At 39.5% G+C, this 19,639-nt stretch overlaps 2 protein-coding genes across 3 annotated transcripts in view; both read right to left on the bottom strand.

The window, feature by feature from the left end:
* LOC135477790 (transmembrane channel-like protein 7) overlaps positions 1–19,639 on the bottom strand; it is a 38,656-nt gene that overhangs the window by 1,246 nt on the left and 17,771 nt on the right. For both annotated transcript variants that reach the window (XM_064757992.1, XM_064757993.1), the window contains exons 7-17: positions 13,412–13,542; positions 11,923–12,070; positions 10,473–10,576; positions 8,720–8,819; positions 8,300–8,389; positions 6,460–6,585; positions 4,354–4,455; positions 3,641–3,754; positions 2,583–2,788; positions 1,663–1,836; positions 312–390 (exon numbers count right to left, since the gene is read on the bottom strand). In XM_064757992.1, the coding sequence (XP_064614062.1) occupies positions 312–390; positions 1,663–1,836; positions 2,583–2,788; positions 3,641–3,754; positions 4,354–4,455; positions 6,460–6,585; positions 8,300–8,389; positions 8,720–8,819; positions 10,473–10,576; positions 11,923–12,070; positions 13,412–13,542 (1,374 nt within the window). The remainder of the gene's footprint in view (positions 1–311; positions 391–1,662; positions 1,837–2,582; positions 2,789–3,640; positions 3,755–4,353; positions 4,456–6,459; positions 6,586–8,299; positions 8,390–8,719; positions 8,820–10,472; positions 10,577–11,922; positions 12,071–13,411; positions 13,543–19,639) is intronic.
* The window catches only part of LOC135477704 (transmembrane channel-like protein 4), a 17,765-nt gene continuing 11,933 nt past the window's right edge, over positions 13,808–19,639 (bottom strand). Inside the window, exons 9-12 of the mRNA XM_064757897.1 lie at positions 16,643–16,857; positions 14,967–15,045; positions 14,477–14,549; positions 13,808–13,824 (exon numbers count right to left, since the gene is read on the bottom strand). Coding sequence (XP_064613967.1) covers positions 13,808–13,824; positions 14,477–14,549; positions 14,967–15,045; positions 16,643–16,857 — 384 coding nt within the window. The remainder of the gene's footprint in view (positions 13,825–14,476; positions 14,550–14,966; positions 15,046–16,642; positions 16,858–19,639) is intronic.

Here is a 19,639-nt window from a genome sequence, read left to right as displayed (position 1 = left end):
CATTTAATACAAGTTGTCATTTAATACCATATACTATCACTGCATCAGTCACTAAAACAGCTGGGTATTGCTACACTGTCTTTATATTAACATGACAATTCATGTGATATATAATCGTAATGCCCTACAGACAACACTCTCTGTTTACAGTAATTGAGCCAATGTACTAAGAGATAACACTGGCACACTGCTGTACAATGAACAGTGTAACCCACCATGTCAGGAGTTTGTGTTCAATATTTAGTCTTTAAGAGCAACCTTTGGGAAAAACTGTGTACACTGATAAAAAAACTGTGTAAAATGTGACAAACCTGCCGAAGATCAGCTCTCAGATAAATGGTCTGTTTGTAGGTATAAGCCACTCTCAGTCTCAGATACAGTATGATGACCCTACAATGAGATACTTCTTATTTTACTGCTTTTAGCTCCATACTTAAGAATTTCCCACTTAAACCATAATGAGTTTAAGTTTGTTTCATGGATGGTTGAAATCAGAATGTTTGGGGTAAACCACCAAATGTGGCAACACTGCAACTATACAAAGTGTGAAATATAAATGTACATCTTGTACTGGTAAAGGACAAGTGGTCGTCAACAAACGCACGCTAGTTTGCCGACAACGTCTGCCAACCACTTACCCTTACCAAGATTCCACAAAGAATCTGGCTTAGAAAAAAGAAGCTGGCTTAGGACTGAACATAAGCAGGTGTCAGCAGGTGGAAAAGTTCACCTTTGCACTTCTAAATGTACAACCCTTTCCGTTTGTAGAGTGAGATGAGGAACATGCATTGTGCTTACATTAACTAGTTCATTGTTCTTAGTAGGAATATTCATTCAAACCAAGGTCAGATTTACCTGAAATGTACCTCCATTCTCATCTGTATTTTTGAATACAGATTTCTGATTTGGAAGTAGATAGATTTATGTGTTTACTGGAATGGTGTTTTCGCCACACTCAAAAATATTTCACTTATGCAACAGCAGCCAGCATAATGGTGGGAGGAAAACTGGCAGTGCACAGGAGGACCCAAGATCATCCACAAGCTGCTAGCAGACCTTCCCTACATGTACCAACTGGAGAGGAAGCCAGTCTTAGCTGGACTTGAACTCAAAGCGACCTTATGATCAAAGCACCCCCCTCCCGACCGAAAATAAATGAAGTTGTATTATTCAATATGATTATTGTTTATGGTCATACTAAAGAATTTTTACTCATGTGTTGGTGGTCAGGGTTAGAGAAATTTATTTGTTTATTTACCTGGCGCTTTACGCCGTCCTCAAGAATATTTTACTTATACGACTCTGACCAACATTATCGTGAGAGAAACCCAGTAGATGCACTTTTGGGGTGAAATTTTAGGTCACTTACAGCATATCATGTATGTGCTGAAGACAAAGTTTAAACAGTTTGGTTTCATGACAAGAGAACAATGCAGAATTCTAAAAAACAAAGATGGATAATATACAGTGTGATATTGCACTTCTAGCACAGATGTACCCAGCAGAACTGTGCCTGCACAAAAGGGAACAGCAATAACTCATGAAGTAACTGATCAGAAAGGTCCAAAAAATGTACTGTACAGTAACCATATAGTGCTGGACAGTGACAGTTTTGAATGTAAATTTAACATGGCAAACCATTAAAACGGAGATGATACTGACAGCATGATGAGGAAGGCTGGCAGTAAGACGACGTCCGACAGGATCCACATGAAACACTCCTGCAGGAAGAGCGGGAGACACTTCCTCCAGCGAGAAAACGCCGCTGTGGGCTGACCCATGCCAAATGGACCGTTAGGGACACCTTGAGGGGCCTTCCCCAGCTTCAGGGCATCGCTGTTAACACACATTGTATTTTCACATGGTTAATTACTGGTACTCTCTTGTAGATAAGCTTCATAAAAGTATTGTCCTCTATTGTTTTTTGTTTTCCTTTTTGTTGGGGGGGGGGGGACAGAAGTTAAGTATCGAGCATCCAACATAACAATTTGATTCTCAGCCTTTCTTTCTGGTCAGGTGACAGAAAAGTGTAATACTGTAGGAATGTTCTAATCCACTCCAGACTGATGCCTGTCTGAACTCGGGGAATGTAGGAGCTTTTTCATTTGATTGTCGCTGAATACCACACTTTAAAACTTTTCCCTTTAATACAAGTACTTGTATTTACAGTGGCGGTCAGTATTACAGGTGGAATGGATTAGAGTGACCAGCAGTAAACCACTGACCTTTAGCGAGTTACTAACTTTCCCACATCTGGCATACAGATACACCTATCGGCACACCACACTGGTAGAAGACATACGGTGTTCAGCAAGGATGGCTATGTTTATGCCAACATTTTATTGTATTTCACCCTCGTGTGTGAGGGTTATGAGTAACTCGATATCATGTTTGCTGTGTCTTAAACATGGCATACCCCAAGGTATTTGTATGGGTGTTCCAGACTAAAAGTTGATTTATAGACTAACCAAGAACATCAGAACAAAAATTGGTTGAGGCTGTTCACATGTATGTGTGTTTTGAGCCCACTTCTGAAATAACTGTAAGTTTACAGTATTTGTTGTCAGCTAAGGCAAACATACCTTCCCAATACATACGACACTGCTGGTAGGAGAATGATAAGGCTGAAGAGCAGGAAGCGTAGAAAGAAGGCGCTGTGGCGTGATTGGTTCCAGCGTTTCTCTGGCGGCTTGCAGGTCCGGTGAACTATTAGATAGTTCACGCCAATAAATACCGAGTTGGATAACAAGCCTATGAGAGGCATCACAGGACATGCCAAGGTACCAGCCTGTGGAAAAAGAGTATTTATTTTACTTGATTCGCACTCAGGAAATTATAGCACAGTGGCCAGAACAACAGTGGAAACTGGGCAGAGCTCAGAGGAAATGCAAGACCCCCTTCCCACACCCATATCAGTGCCTGTCTACAGATGAGGACCAGTATAGCTGAGGGCAGATGCCCATACATAAAGCTTGCTCACCCATATCAGTGCCTGTCTACAGATGAGGACCAGTATAGCTGAGGGCAGATGTCCATACATAAAGCTTGCTCACCCATATCAGTGCCTGTCTATATGATTAGGACCAGTATAGCTGAGGGCAGATGCCCATACATAAAGCTTGCTCACCCATATCAGTGCCTGTCTATAGATGAGGACCAGCACAGTTGAGGGCAGATGTCCATACATAAAGCTTGCTCACCCATATCAGAGCCTGTCTATATGATGAGGACCAGTATAGCTGAGGGCAGATTTCCATACATTTAACTTGCTCACCCACATCAGTGCCTGTCTACAGATGAGGACCAGCACAGCTGAGGGCAGATGTCCATACATGAAGCTTGCTCACCCATATCAGTGCCTGTCTACATGATTAGGACCAGTATAGCTGAGGGCAGATGTCCATACATGAAGCTTGCTCACCCATATCAGTGCCTGTCTATATGATTAGGACCAGTATAGCTGAGGGCAGATGTCCATACATAAAGCTTGCTCACCCATATCAGTGCCTCTCTATAGATGATGACCCCACAGCTGAGGGTAGATGTCCACACATTTAACTTGCTCACCCATATCAGCACTTGTCTATAGATGACGACCAGTATAGCTGAGGGCAGATGTCCATGCTTTAAGTTTGCTTACCCATATCAGTGCCTGTCTATAGATGATGACCAGTATAGCTGAGGGTAAGTGTAATTCCTTCTTTTGTCTGTTCCAGAAGTAGGCCCCGAAGTACATACTGAGGTTGACAATGGCCTGTGAGATGAGAAACACACCTGATAAATATGCTTTTGGAAGCAAAAAAAAAACAATACAAGTTCTTCAATGACAGAGCATAAGGTAACAGAAACACTGATCAGAATAAAATCTGACGAACTCTGACCCTGAAAACACAATTAAGTATGCATGAAATTAATTGAACAATCTATCCAGGGCCAATAGCTACACGGTTTTAATAAACAAAAATATAGAAAAATAATTGCTGCATCCAATTAAGAAATGATTTTTCAACAAGGTTTCTTCCAATTAGAAAAAAAAACAATGACATTTGATTTCATAAATCAACATATTAACATATCTATGAGTTTTTAGTTGTTACAGAATCACTCTCTGATTCTGAGTAGATGGCTGTATATCTACTGTGTCCATAAAATTTCACCTGAAACCTATAATAAAGGCACTTTGGTGAAATTGTTTACCATACATGATTATCAAGTTGACCAGACGCAGCGTTTTCAACTTTTGCTCAACTCTACCTGAATGGCTCAAAGTATTTATTCCTACGTATCTAATGAGCATTCTCAGATGATCCAAAGTTGTAAACATTTTATGTAGGTGATGAATTTCTGTCTCACATGTACTAGGGTGTCCATGATGACCAGTTTGTAGAGTTCCTGCCCCAGCACCGTCCCCACACAGCCTAGGCTGCTGTCTCCAGTCTGACTGTCATCAACAAGCTGAAACAGGCAATGATCTCTACAAATTACAAACATATACTGTTGTGTGATGTGTTTGTGAATGCCGAGTGGTGGCAAAACAAAACAGCCCCATCCTCACAGTAAGTTCAATAAGCTTTGGCTTGTATTTCATCGAAATACATAGTACAATAGTCAACACCAGTATTTCTTTTGTGATTTCCAGGTGGCCCCACAGTAAAATTCCAACATGGAACCTTCTTAATTTGTCCAATCTGGACGTTTTTTTTTTTCTGTTTTCTGTCATGCAAGGCTTTTTGATCAGTAACTTGCCAACAGGAAAAACTGTTTGAAATGTTCTATGATTATCAAGTGTTATCTTTATTCATATACCCTTCTCCAATATTGTAATTAGTCTTACTGCAGATTTAGTCTGCCTCTAAAAGAAGAATTTAAGTTGGTGTGACCTTGATGTTTACTTATTTATTTATTTCATTGGTGTATTACACCGTATTTAAGAATCTGTCACTTATCTGATGGCGGCCACCATTATGGGGGGAGGAGACCGAACAAAACTTGGTGGAAACGCACGATGATCTGCAGGTTGTAGGCAGACCTTCCCTTGTACAGCCAGAGAGGAAGCCAGCATGAGCCAGGCTTGAATTCACAGCGAGCGCATCGGTGAGAGGCTCCTGGGTCATTATGCTGCGCTGGCGTGCTAACTCCCACGACCACAGAGACCCCCTACCTTACTGTTTACAGTTAACACTGTCTCCATACTGCCTATCACATACCGTCTGAACGATATGAAAAACCTTCAGCATTTCTTACACATTTCTGGGTCTCTACAGCCATTTAGTGCTCCTAGTTCTGTCATGTTTACACTGGTGGCTTAACAAAGCATACATCTGGCCTCACTTAGCTGGCATAGTCTCCTATCTGAATGAAGTCAGATGTAGATCTATCAGACCCTGTACTGACTCATCTCTTAATAGCGGTACTAAATCTATAAAAGCAACATGGCGCGGATTTGGTTAACATGCCAGCCCGGTGCAATGACCCAGGACCTCTCACCAATGAGGCAGCTGTGAGATCAAATCCAGCTCATGCTGGCTTCCTCTCTGGCTATAGGTGGGAAGGTCTGTCAGCAACCTGCGGATGATCGTGAGTTTTCCCCATGCTCTGCCCAATTTCCTCCCACCACAATGCTGGCCATGGTCATATATATGAGAAAATGTGAAAAAAACATCAAATCACATAAATTAATAACTAAAACAGCAAATGTGAGTTGTGATACATTGTCATCGGTGCATGTATGTCATGTATGTAGTCAGGAAAAATTAAAACTCTTTGCCGAACAACATGAAATCATATCTATTTATCTATGGACAAATGTGAATTGCTACACATCGTCATTTATTTATACAGGGAAAATGGCAATCTGATAACCATGACAACCGTCATTGCCATGGAAATGGACACATGTAAATCATCAAAAATTAAAAGTCTATGAGGAAAACAGTTGGAGTTATAGCCTGAACACCAAATAATATCTGTTTAAATAGTGTATAACCTCAGAAATGGACAAATGGGAGCTGTGACACGTCATCATCAGTGTATCTGTATATCCATCAAAAGATCAAAGTCTCCATGAAATAGCAAATTGGAGATAGAGTCCGAACAGAAATATGGAAAAAAATTGCTAATTCCCCCCAAGGCACTGTCCGGTTTCCTCTCACCATAATGCTGGCTGCCGTCATATAAGTGAAATATTCTTGAGTGTGGCAAAAAACACCTATAAAATAAATAAATCAAAATCTCTGTAATACGCTCCGGTAATGGCAGACGCATAATATAAATCAGAATGTGGCAAAATAAGGTCAAAACTTATACCTATATATACACAATTCAGCCTACTGAAATCGACTTTACCATTTTTAGTGAAAAATATTTTAACCAGTGTTACACTGCACATGTACATCTCCACGATAAAATCAAAATGATCTCCAAATACCAAATGGTTAAGACATAAGGGAGACTACTCACGTGCTGCACCGTGCTGTACAGTGAATACATGAGAGCGATCAGGTTAGCCATCCTCAGAAAGAACACTCGTACCAGTGTCACCCTCAGCTCCCACTGCCCTGTGCTGTAGTGCTCCATGATCGGCAGCTAGCGTACAGAACACAAGAACATTCGTAAGCTGAAAACATATGTATATATGCTGGAGGTTTTATGTCACACTGAATTTTCAGTCATACTGACACTGGACCAGCCAGTCAGGTTTCCTTGATGTGATCTCTCAGTGATGAGCACCAAACGGGGCCACTGATAACATACAGGTATACATACATGTATGAGGCAACAAGCACTTATATATTCTTTGTGCACAGACTCTGTTCAGGAAATAGGGATGTACACGTAAAAATAATTTTTGTGCCATATATAAATGTACTTTATGGGCACAAAATGTATTTCATGATCATGTTTTACAGGTACAAATGCCATCCCTATCTACACCAGAAGCAGTTCAGTGATCGCTCAGTACCTTTCCCTTGCACATACATGTAGTACATAGCCTCCTACACACTGACATAACATTTGTCTGAGCTCTCAGATCAGAGGAGGAGCAGCACAGCAATGACACTGAGTCATCACCCAATGTCATGCTCCTCCTACATAATGACATAACATTTGTCTGAGCTCTCAGATCAGAGGAGGAGCAGCACAGCAATGATACTGAGTTATCACCCAATGTCATGCTCCTCCTACACACTGACACAATATTTGTCTGAGCTCTCAGATCAGAGGAGGAGCAGCACAGCAATGACACTGAGTCATCACCCAATGTCGTGCTCCTCTTACACAATGACACAATATTTGTCTGAGCTCTCAGATCAGAGAAGGAACAGCACAGCAATGATACTGAGTCATCACCCAATGTCGTGCTCCTCTTACACAATGACACAACATTTGTCTGAGCTCTCAGATCAGAGGAGCACCAGCACAGCAATGATACTGAGTTATCACCCAATGTCGTGCTCCTCCTACATAATGACATAACATTTGTCTGAGCTCTCAGATCAGAGGAGGAACAGCACAGCAATGATACTGAGTCATCACCCAATGTTGTGCTCCTCTTACACACTGACATAACATTTGTCTGAGCTCTCAGATCAGAGGAGGAGCAGTACAGCAATGATACTGAGTCATCACCCAATGTTGTGCTCCTCTTACACACTGACATAACATTTGTCTGAGCTCTCAGATCAGAGAAGCAGCAGTACAGCAATGATACTGAGTCATCACCCAATGTCGTGCTCCTCCTACACACTGACACAACATTTGTCTGAGCTCTCAGATCAGAGGAGGAACAGCACAGCAATGATACTGAGTTATCACCCAATGTCATGCTCCTCCTACACACTGACACAACATTTGTCTGAGCTCTCAGATCAGAGGAGCACCAGCACAGCAATGATACTGAGTTATCACCCAATGTCGTGCTCCTCCTACACACTGACACAACATTTGTCTGAGCTCTCAGATCAGAGGAGGAACAGCACAGCAATGATACTGAGTCATTACCCAATGTTGTGCTCCTCCTACACACTGACACAACATTTGTCTGAGCTCTCAGATCAGAGGAGGAACAGCACAGCAATGATACTGAGTCATCACCCAACGGAGAAGTGCCTGGAGTAAACCATAGGGCCTTTAACTGATACACTGTACGTGATCGAGTCAGTGAGTGCAGGATTAGAGGGGTGTGGCCCCAGTGATCAGGCGCCAAGTAGCTGTGATGAGGCAAATGTTGTAGGAAAATTTGCCCAGCATGGTCTGGCATTAATATAGTATTTAATAATTCATATGTATAAATACTTACTCGAGTGATAGCCATTGGGACAATGATGTTGATCAGACTGAAAATAATTGTGGTTCCATACACCTGGAAAAATCCTGAAGACAGGTTGATCTGAGTAAAGCAAATCGGGGAAGAAAAGGAAAGAAACTGAATTAAAAAAAATAAAAACTGCCAAGAAATTACTGAAATTACAATGTTAGTCAAGAAGTAGTTTAATTTACATGTACAACATGTAGTAGAAATGAATATTGTAAATCTTCAACCTTTTTGATGTCTAAAGCACCCTTTTCAGTGGATTTTATGCATACAATTATCAAGGAAATGGTGCTAAAATGATTTGTTTGCCCTACATGTAACTGGCAGGGAGGGTATAAGTTTAGTAAAGTTTAGTAAAGGAGATCAATCTTTCTATATGACAGACAGACATGTTTTCGTACTCACCCCAGTAGCATTTGAAATCTGCCCTAAGTGGTTTGCATCAGCAAAATTCACATTAACTACGAGGAAGAAAATGCCAGCACATCCCGCACCAATAAGGATGCTACAACAAATTATGATTGAACAACATTTTATAACATCACTGTACTTGTACAGGTAATTGTTAGGAGCTTTGTGTATTTTGAAGACCCCTGTATTTAAGCCATAAAAGTCCTTAAAAAGACAAACTCAGAACAGGAAAGAACTCAAATTGTGGTTGGTACACTGTTCTGCAATAAAGAATTTGCGTACAAACTTTAAACCTTCCATGCAAAACATTTTAATTGTCGCTATGTTTCAATGTTTGACTTAAGTCTTAAGACATATGATGAATACGGCCCCAGCCCAAAAGTTTTGATGTTGATGATTTTTGTTCAACAAACACAAAATTTGCAACAGCTCTAACATATGAAAGTCCCCAGAGAACAGAGGGCATCCTGCTGCCTTGTTTAATACTTCAATACCTAGCCTTGTATTACAAAGCTGGAGGTAGGGAGGTAGTGAGGCAGGGAGGTAGTGGGGCAGGGAGGTAGTAGGGCAGGAAGGTAGTAGGGCAGGGAGGTAGTGGGGCAGGGAGGTAGCGGGGCAGGGAGGTACTGCAGCGAGATGACTCACCTTGCTTCACTACGTCATTACCTGGCTTCGCCACCTTGTTACCATCATTCACTACCTCGCTTCGTTACCTTGCTAACTCGCTATCTTGTCTTTATATATTACAAAGGTAAAGGTATCAAGGTAATAAAAGGTCTTCTACATGTATCTGCTTCCTTGGTAACAACTGCCAACTGTCTACATATGTGTCATCTTGCATTAAGGACACTCATTCAGTGAATGGGCCATGCTAACAGACAGGATCCAAACAAATCTGACCAAACAACTAACTTAACAAGCTGCCTTGCTCCAGCTAAAGTATGATCAAATTTATACATTACAACTGCTAGTCATGACAAGTAACAATTTAATAACATCACGTTTTTCAAGTTCTTCTGAAAATTAATTGGTTGATGAGTTTGGGAGATACAATGTTTCTAACAAGCCTTATCCCAGTATGTGTAATAATGAATTCTACAAGTTCATAAATTGGTTCTCTGAGCTCTGACAAACAGGTGGACATAAATAAAATAAACTAAATTTATACCCTCTGGCTGAGGGGTAAAAAGAGGAACGATTTAAACAGTTTCATGCAAAGTCAAAGATGAAACTGAACTTGGGAGCCAATAAAATACTCTTCCATGAAGTGTGCATGCTTATAGTGAGTGAGGTTTGAACTCTTGACTAAATCCACATATGTCTTATTTCATAAAAGGCAAAGAAAACATCAACATGAAGGGTACATAGGATAACTGACTATTAAACTACTGTCTAGGTAAATAGTTTGATCTGATTTTTTTGTTTTTGATTTCTTTCAATCAAATACAGTACAACTGAAACATTCAGTTTTATCTAATTCTATTCTGAACAGTGGCATCACTGATCACGATATAAAATCAACATTTTACTCAGACTGATTTCCACTGGCTGCCAAAAGGCAACCATGGTTTCCAGTGTTTTAAAGATATTTTACTCAGTTGGAAAAATGATTTCCGAAACTGTGTTTAATGGTTTTCATCAGAAATACACCTTATTTTACTGTTTGCTATAATTTTTTTTACTACACTTCACAGATGGCACATCACACTTCATGAAATGTCAGAAACGTGTAACAACTGTCAGTTACATGGTGATTGTCCATGCTAGGATTCTCAGCAAAATCACTTTGGTCTTCTCAGTTCTACTTCTCAAGAAGACAGCTGCATGTGCCTTGGCTTCCACCATTTGGTCCTGCATAGGATTTTGATTGATTGATTGATTGACTGATTTATTTGATTAGACCTGTACACCATACTGTCTTAACCTTTAAACCATTCCAGACTTCTATGGTACAAAATGACACACTGTAATATTATTAAAGAAATAAGAATAAAGAAAGTCAATGAATACATGAAACAAAATGACAGCTCACTTGGCATGAGCTCTTCTACACATTAATATTAGTACATATCTATTCAACACTAACAGTAGCAAAGTACAAGAACTCCTGCCCGCTGATGCTTAGAGAACAGAAAACAAAAATTCATGACTTTCTCTTTTTAAAGCGCATGACTTTTCTTTCATCCCAATTCATGACAGATATTTTAATGTACATATTAATGTCACATTAATTTATTAAATGGTCCTTTCATGGGCCGAATTTTTTTTCTTTCCAATGTTGGAAGAAGGTATACAAATAAAACTTGAGAATCAAATTATGCGTGGAAAACTATCCCAGCTAACTTTCCTCTTGAAAACATATTTACATGACCAGAAAGCCTAAACACAAAGGAAATTCACAAAACCCTCAAGTTTGGTCAAAATAAAGTCAGACGGATTTCACATATTTTTTTTTTCATTCCATTCTTGGGTTTTATAGTCTTGGCTTGCCCATAAAACTGGTGTCGTTGACTGAAAATCACAACATCACTGGAGATACCGCTCCATTGTGCTATGATATGAAAGGTCAATGATCCCGTTAAAGGAGAAGAATATACAAAGATGATGCCAAAATCAGATAAAAGAGCATCAGAACTTCTTTACAAATATGGTCTTTAATATTTTTCTTTAGATTTCTTTTCAGGAAATTATTTGAAAATATTTTTGTGTGGTGGGTATTTGGGATAACCTTTTGGTATTTATAGTGGATGTATAATAATGTTCTCAACAAGGATGTGATCCATGTCTTATAAATTTATTTGAATGTAAATTTGTCCTTGATATACAAACACTTGCATTCAATATGTATTATGCTAATATTTATGAATACATTAAAAGTATAAATATGACCAAAATCCAGGTTTAACACATGTTAGCTGTAAACACCAAATTCCAGTGCCAATATATTTATTACATCCTAATTTACAACAATTTAATACAAGGACTATATATATATAAATATATACCAAATATATACCCCCATACACAAAAAATATTTTCAAATGCCTGTTTCTATTTAAAGAAAAATCAAAAAAAAAAAAAAAATTTTCACACCTTTTTATCTGAACTTCATATAGTTTTTATGTTTTTTCCACCCTTAAAGTTGATAGTAGCTCCTTCACATATATGTACTGTACAGCTGACATGGCTGATCTCACCTTACAGGTGTTGATGATGCTCTGACTGGCCTGATAAACAGCTCCCCTGGAGGTCAGGTTATAATCCCAGGTGGCAAACAGCAGCGTGGTGAATTTGAGACGTGTATTGTCCTCCCCTCGCACAGTTAAACAGGTTGCACGAGCAATTCTGTTGACATAGACAAAGACCAAATTAGCTAAAGCAGCATCATATTTCTTCAACATTTTTCGCAAGTTTACGGGCAATTCTGAATGACATTTGTACATGATGTTTTGATTATGGTGGGTTAGCTTACATTGCATCACAAAAAGAAACTGATTGTATTGTCAACACCAGATGAACATTTAAAAAAGGTTGAAAAAAAGACACTTCTCTGATCTTACATTACTAATCTCTGATATTTTCCAATATGGCTGAAATATTGCCAAAATGGCGTTAAGCCATTATCATTCATTTCTACCATAAACTCCATGATGTACCATGCACAAATGACTATTGAAAAAAATCATTGGTTTCTTGTGAAACATAATTTGATCTGTCTTTTAAAGTTTTTTCTTTAAAAGAATATTGATCTTTCATCCTCAACTGATGTATCAGGCATTTTGTAAGAGAACAAATGGGCATTGCAATTCAGTTTGCCAAAGGAGCACAAAATAATTGTTGTAAACTATACAGTACATGTGTTTCCTCATGACCTCCTCAGCACTCCATTCCTGCAAAGATTTTAACTTGCAATTCCTAGGTAATTTAATAATGCTACCAGAAGTGTCATTTGTTCACATGTAGACAGTAAGCACTACACATACACAGAAGAAATGTAGCTATTATCTGATTTATTTGATTGGTGTTTTACGCCGTACTCAATAATATTTCACTTATATGACGGCGGCCAGCATTATGGTGGGAGAAAACCGGGCAGAGCCCTAGGGAAACCCACCAGCATCTGCAGGTTGCTGACAGACCTTCCCACGTAAGGCCAGAGAGGAAGCCAGCATGAGCTGGACTTGAACTCACACTGATCGCATTGGTGAGAGACTCCTGGGTCATTACGCTGCGGCTAGCGCGCTAACCAACTGAGCCACGGAGGCCCCGCTATTACATTAATCCACACATCAATCAAGGAAATGTATGATTTATAACAACATGCAGATCTCAAAACAGATTATACTGTCAGATCAAAACAAGATGAAAGGAAAATACTATATTTCATCTTATGTTTAGTTTGTCAAATGCATTTCCAGAAGCACATAAAAGCCTTACCAAAACAAAAAAAAACTCTCAAATGTGGACGAATCAATCAAAATGTGTCGCTTAAAAACAGCTGAACTTTAGGTCAAGTACAGTAGACATACATGTAGTTTGTAATAGCCATTTTGTTGAATGAATGAATGAATGATTATGGCTTAACACCACATCAGCAATATTTCAGTCATGCTGTGGCTAATTTGTTGACATATACAAAGTATTGGTAGCTCTAAGAAAAGTACATTTACATGTTCATTTACCTACCCTCTTAAAATAATGAAAAAACTTCCGAAGTAGGTGATGAGCAGAATAAGGAGATACGCAAAGTCTAGGTGGTACCCATTGATCGTTCTGGGGTAGTGGCCATAGAAGAAGAAAGATTCTGCCAGTATTCCCTGCAAGAGAAGGGGGGAATCAAACATCGGCAGTCAGACATTATAGAATAGGGAGTGAGAACAGTCACAAATTACCAAGCCTTTCAGCAGCACTGACTCTAAAAGGGAGAAAACCGGCCAGAGCCTGGGGGGAAACCCACCAGCATCTGCAGGTTGCTGACAGACCTTCCCACGTACGGCCGGAGAGGAAGCCAGCAAGGGTTTTGGTTTAAAACTAAAAGTTATCAAGGTATGCATGCCACTTTCCTGTTGTGATGAACTGTATTCAGTTCACGAATACAGCTGAAAACAAGAATTAAATGGTCATCAACCAGATGCAAGCTTATCTGACTATGTATAGTCTTGTTAAAATAGTAATACCTTTCCATCCAGCAGGTTTGAAAACCTGAACTTCTGACTGACGTCCTTGTAAGGAAAGTAAAATCATGCTGGGCAAAATGACGAAAAAGAACCAGAGCAGGAAGAGGGTAAGATTGAGGCAGAAGATCCACTTGGTGAAGATGAACACAGAAACTACACTGGAACCAAAGTGACCTGGTAAAATACACATAAATGTAGCAGCATATAGTTTCATTCATTTCTATCTAATTTGTTCTTTAACATGCATCGGTGAGTCCAGTTTTTTTTTTTCTCTTTTTTTTTCTGCGGGGTCAAAATTCAGAGACCCCAAAACAACACAGTACACCTTTTTCACTTTTTACAACTCGACTCTTTTACTGATATCCATGTTAGCCACAGACAGCATTTTACCCACTTCTAATATCCAGTAGTAAAAAATTCCACTCACTAGTCTTGATGTGCCAACTATTTCAACTAAGCACGCTGCAAAAGGGCGTGCTTCCTTTCAATACGAAGAATCAAACTTGCATGATTTTATGTCATTATCAAGGACAGGACTTTATATGTTGGCTACAAAAGTTTTGAGAAAGCTCACTCTCTGTCTTATTGATGACATCTCGAAAAACAGGAACTTCCCACAGGCGACTGGAAAACCTGTCCCACCAAACCTGAAACATTAGAACAGTGTAAAGGCTAGGTCTTTATTTCTGGGCTAACGTGCAAAATTACTTATTTATTTGATTGTTTCTCAATGCCATACACCAGAATTTTTTTACTTATATTATACTGGTCAGTTTTACTGCTAGAGGAAACTGGAGTAAATGACATAAACCACTGACCTTTGGTAAGTCACTGACAAACTTCCCCACTTGAAACATACAGATAGCTGTAACTGAATACCATATTCATGGTGAATGCTGTCATCAGTGAATGTTAGATTGTGCACGTGGACATAATCCGAACATTGTGGAATGGACACAAGATGAAAAGCTGCATTTAAGGAATCACTGGGCAGTAAGAAAAGTCTTTCAAAAAATCACAGAACTACATGTATATGTGATAAAAAAAATTTTTTTTTACTTTACCAGAAAATCATGGCGAACCAGGTTGAAAAAACCCATTTTGCTACGCAGATTTAAACCCTTTGACTTCTCCCTCTTTTTTCTGTAAAGACACAAGAGCAACTGTACTAACATGCATAAAACATTGCACATGCACCAGACAGTCTTCTGAATTTAAAAAGTAAATGACCTAAATCAGTCTGCTTCAAAAGTGCAATTTTAGATGCATTAAAATGTCATAAATTGGCTGCTTTGGAAAGATACCACCCTTCCTCCCACCCCATTTCCAGCTCTGCTTATCTCTACCTCTGCATACATTCCTGTAGAGCTATGCATTCCTATAGTTACTTTTCTTGGAGTGTTGCCAGAGTTCTGCCACCTTGCATCTCAGGTAATGATCAGTGAATTTTGAACTTAATTATATATATAGCTTTTTAACCTGTTTACAATTTGGCAGAACTGAATTAGCGACTTTTGACCGCACAGGTAGCAGGACAATCTTTTTGGCTAGTAGCTCTCATCTCGGTGAAATACTGCAGCAGTTGTAGGCTTCAAAATGAACTACGTTATGGCGGCACGGTTTGAAATCAACTGATTTTACATCTGTGGTGGTTCGTAAATGATAAACACCTGCCCCACAACACTTCGTTAAATGGCCCTTCTGCTACATGTAACTAAATCGTTGTAGATGATCTCAAAATGATGTTTTATGCAGTAATTCTGTGTTATCATGTGTCACTTCATGGAGTGAATGGATATAGGATACATGATATATACTCTGAAATGAAAAGTGTTGAAGAATGCTATGCCTGAAAGTATGGAAACAATTTTTTTTTATTTCTAGGCACATTTTATATCTTTTAACCCCTCTGTTTTATGCATATTTTCTGCCAATGACCAGAAGTGTTCGGAAAGGACACCACTGACGAACCGGCTGGCAACGCAGCTCAAGATCTCAAGATGGCTGCCTCTGCTCACACCAACCATTCGTGCAATATTGTCCCTTTATTCTACGGGTTATTCAGTGAAATCTCATTAAAATAATAAAATATGACACTTTTTAGAAAGTTTGAGTATCCTGCCTTCCATTGAAATATGTTTTGGCCAGGTGCTGTTTTGTCCTTTAACTACCAGCGATCTCCATTGGCGACAGGCTGATGGATCAATGTGCTGCGCTGGCATGTTTTATGCTACGTGTCAAACTTGCGTGTAATCTGCCATGTGTTTCGGGTGTTACCCACTGTGGCTTGTTATACCTTTCTAATGTTTGAAGGGTCCTGCAATAGGTTATCATAGAAAATGTTTACTCATACCCCTGTGTCCTCTTTTAATGACAGTTTGGCAACTACTGGAGTAAAACTGTTTCAACATTTATCCAGTCTGACTATTAACACCACAAATTCACCTGTTGCTTTACCAGCAGAATAAATCTTTCAAATGTTTTCAGGGAAGAGTGAAAGAAAAAGAAAACTTCAAGTGGTGGAAATTGTAGACTATGGTGGTTATTCTTGTACCTGATTGTACAATCTTTAGAAAAGGAAATATATAAAAAAAAAATAAATAAATAAAAAAAACACAATCAGAAAAAATTGTAGGAGAATTTTCAGTTTTATTTTGTCCCAGTTTTGAATATTTTTAGTGTTGGCTTGACCATAAAACACAAAATAAAATTTGTATTAAAACAAGAAATGACACCTTACCTATTCTGCCTTTGTTTACTAAAGACAAGTTCATCAGCATTAGCTTTGTTCTGTGAGGGGTCGGGTATATCAGATTGGACACCATGGGGGAATCCTGCTCCAGGGGAGTCCAGCTCCGCTGTTACATCCTTGATAGCAGCTTCAGAGAAAATGTCGCTGTCCAGGTGATGGACATGCCTGCTCCAGGAACGAGCAAATGAGTGGCCACGGCCCACCTGTACACAATAATAAAAAAGGGTACAAAGAGTTTATACACGTAAATTTATAATCCATTATTTATTTGATTGGTGTCTAATGCTGTGATCAAGAATATTTCTCTTATACAACAGCAGCAGCCAGCATAATGGAGGGAAGGACCGAGAACCCACAACCATTTGCAGATTGCTGCCAGACCTTCCCATGTACGACCATAGGAGAATCCAGCATGAGCTCACACCGACTGTATTGGTAAGAATCTCATAGGTCATTGTGATGCACTAGCATGCCTTAAACCCATGCAGGTACTGTATGAGAAAGGTCTTCAAATGTCTTGATCAAAAGAAAAAACACTTTACTGTCTTGAGTGTATTAATTTGTATACTGTATTATTGCATTGATTGGTGTTTTACTCCATTCTCAAGAATATTTCACTTATATGATGGTGGTCAGCATTATGGTGGGAGGAAATCTGGCTGAGACTGGATGATAGGAAAGTCAGGGTCAGGGGTACCCACAAACGTTCATGGGTTGCTGGTAGACCTTTCCCATGTATGACTGGAGTGGAAGCCAGCATGAGCTGATCTCACGGTGACTACAATGGTGAGAGGCTCCTGAGTCATTGTGCCATTCTGGCATGCTAAGCACTAGACCCACAGAAGCCCCTGTGTACATAAATTGATATCCAGACATGTACCTACATGTAGATGGCCTTATATAACCTTAATTCACCTGACAAAACATGCTACATACTGTATATGCCTTCTTCCAGGACATAATTTATCATTCTAAAATGTGGATGTTCTCTTCACTAATTATGACCCATAATATGTAAGTTTTCTTGGCAAACATAGGCCAAAAAAAAAAAGAGCCCTCTGAATCCAAAGTAGGAAACTTCCATTTAACAGCAAAATTAGAACCAGTCATTTAATATGATGATCAAATGTTGGTAAATCTAGCTTCAGAAGTAGGACTCTAAAGACAATCACAAAGCATGGATGGATGACCCAGCAGATTACTGTTTTTGAGACATGGTTTTGACAAGAGTTAATAATCAAGCCAATTATTCTATGAATCAATCGAGGTTCAATGAATTCATGTCAAAGGCTTAAAGTGTACATGGTTTTTAATTCATAATATATGCAGTTTAGGATAACATATGAGAGTACAAAAAACTTCTCAGTTTTCTTCTTAGGCATCAGTCTAGAAATGAAATAGCCTGCTGTCAATGTGGAGAGCTGTCAAGACAACTGTGTGGGTGGGAGGGGTTGGTACCTAAATTGGATGGGTGTTGGGGTGTGGGTGTGTGGGTGTGTGGGGGTGATGGGGTGTTGGGTTGTGGGGGTGTTGGGGTGTGGGGGTGTTGGGGTGTGGGGGTGTTGGGGTGTTGGGTTGGCTGGTTTTGCTAAGTTGGACCTGCATTCCCAGCCAGTTCTTCAACGGTGTCCTTTCCAAACATTTCTGGCCAATGGCAGAAAATATGCATAAAACAGAGGGGTTAAAAGATATAAAAATATGTCACGAAATAAAAAAAAAATTGTTTCCATTTTTTCGGGCAGAACATTCAACATTTTTCATTTTACAGTACCTATCATGTATCCTTTATCACATCTTACGTCTAGACTATACACTTTGCTGAGCTTTAGATCTGATTTCAATGAAATCCCCATACCTGCTTGGTCAGTGACTGGGTGTAGGGAGATGCACGTGTCCGAGGCGAGGAGTTGAACATGACGGACAGATCCAGTCTGAGTGACGTGGGAGGGGCCCTCACTTGCATGAGAAGAGGGTGGTAACCTTACGCTACCATGACTACCCTTCACATTGACACCTGAGGTTTGTGACGTCATTCTGCACAGTAGTATTTCACATGTACATATAAGGCTCTTATTTATTTGTTCATTTATATGTTTATTTATTTGATGGTGTTTTAACGCCGTACTAAAGATATTTCACTTATACGACTGTGGCCAGCATTATGGTGGTAGGAACGGGGCAGAGCCCCGGGGGAAACCCACGACCATCCACGTGTAGCTGCCAGACCTTCCCATTTACGGCTGGAGAGGAATCCAGATGTATGGCTCTTAGCTTTCCTGTAATAAATATCTGTATTAAATGTACAATGGTTTTAAGATGTAAGAGACAGACGGACATGGTAAGGGTTAAATGCCAATGTGCATATGTCACATGGATTTGTTATGTGGCTGACATCTGAAAAGGTATCCTCCATATTTAGCCAACGTCATTCTGTGAAGCATGATGAATTGAAACAAGTAGCCATGTAGAAGGTTACATGTAAACAACAAGCTAATCTTTACAAGAGCCACCTAATGCGATTCTCATTCCACTGTCACCCCTGAAATCAAACATCTCTCCATTGTTTAACCACTGAGAAATTAGTAAAAACATATGACTGAGAAAAATAATGACGTATGAAATTACATGAAATAAAGTGACATGGAAAGCAAAACCTAAACATCGCCTGATTTTTTTATAACTTTTTGACTTTTATATCAAAGCTCTATAAATGACATTTGTTCACGATGATGGACAAAATCATTCCAGAGCTTAACCCAAACTTATTTACGTAATACTGGTGGTCGCATGAGGTGATGGTGGCTGATGTTTTTGAAGTGGAACTTGTCGACGCTCTGTGTTGTTTCCAAATGACGTGACCAGTTTGCAGCGTCTCTCACACTGCCATGGGTGTCTGCATTCTGTGATCGTTCGTTCATTCTAACCCCTGAGATATAGCAGTGGACTCCACCTGTCTGCTATATGCAACCCATGGCCCTGCGTTGA

The sequence above is a fragment of the Liolophura sinensis genome, chromosome 11 (assembly GCF_032854445.1).
Source record: "Liolophura sinensis isolate JHLJ2023 chromosome 11, CUHK_Ljap_v2, whole genome shotgun sequence".
NCBI lineage: Eukaryota > Metazoa > Mollusca > Polyplacophora > Chitonida > Chitonidae > Liolophura > Liolophura sinensis.
The sequence above is the reverse complement of the archived record's forward strand: the minus strand, read 5'-3'. Positions and strand labels throughout refer to the sequence as shown.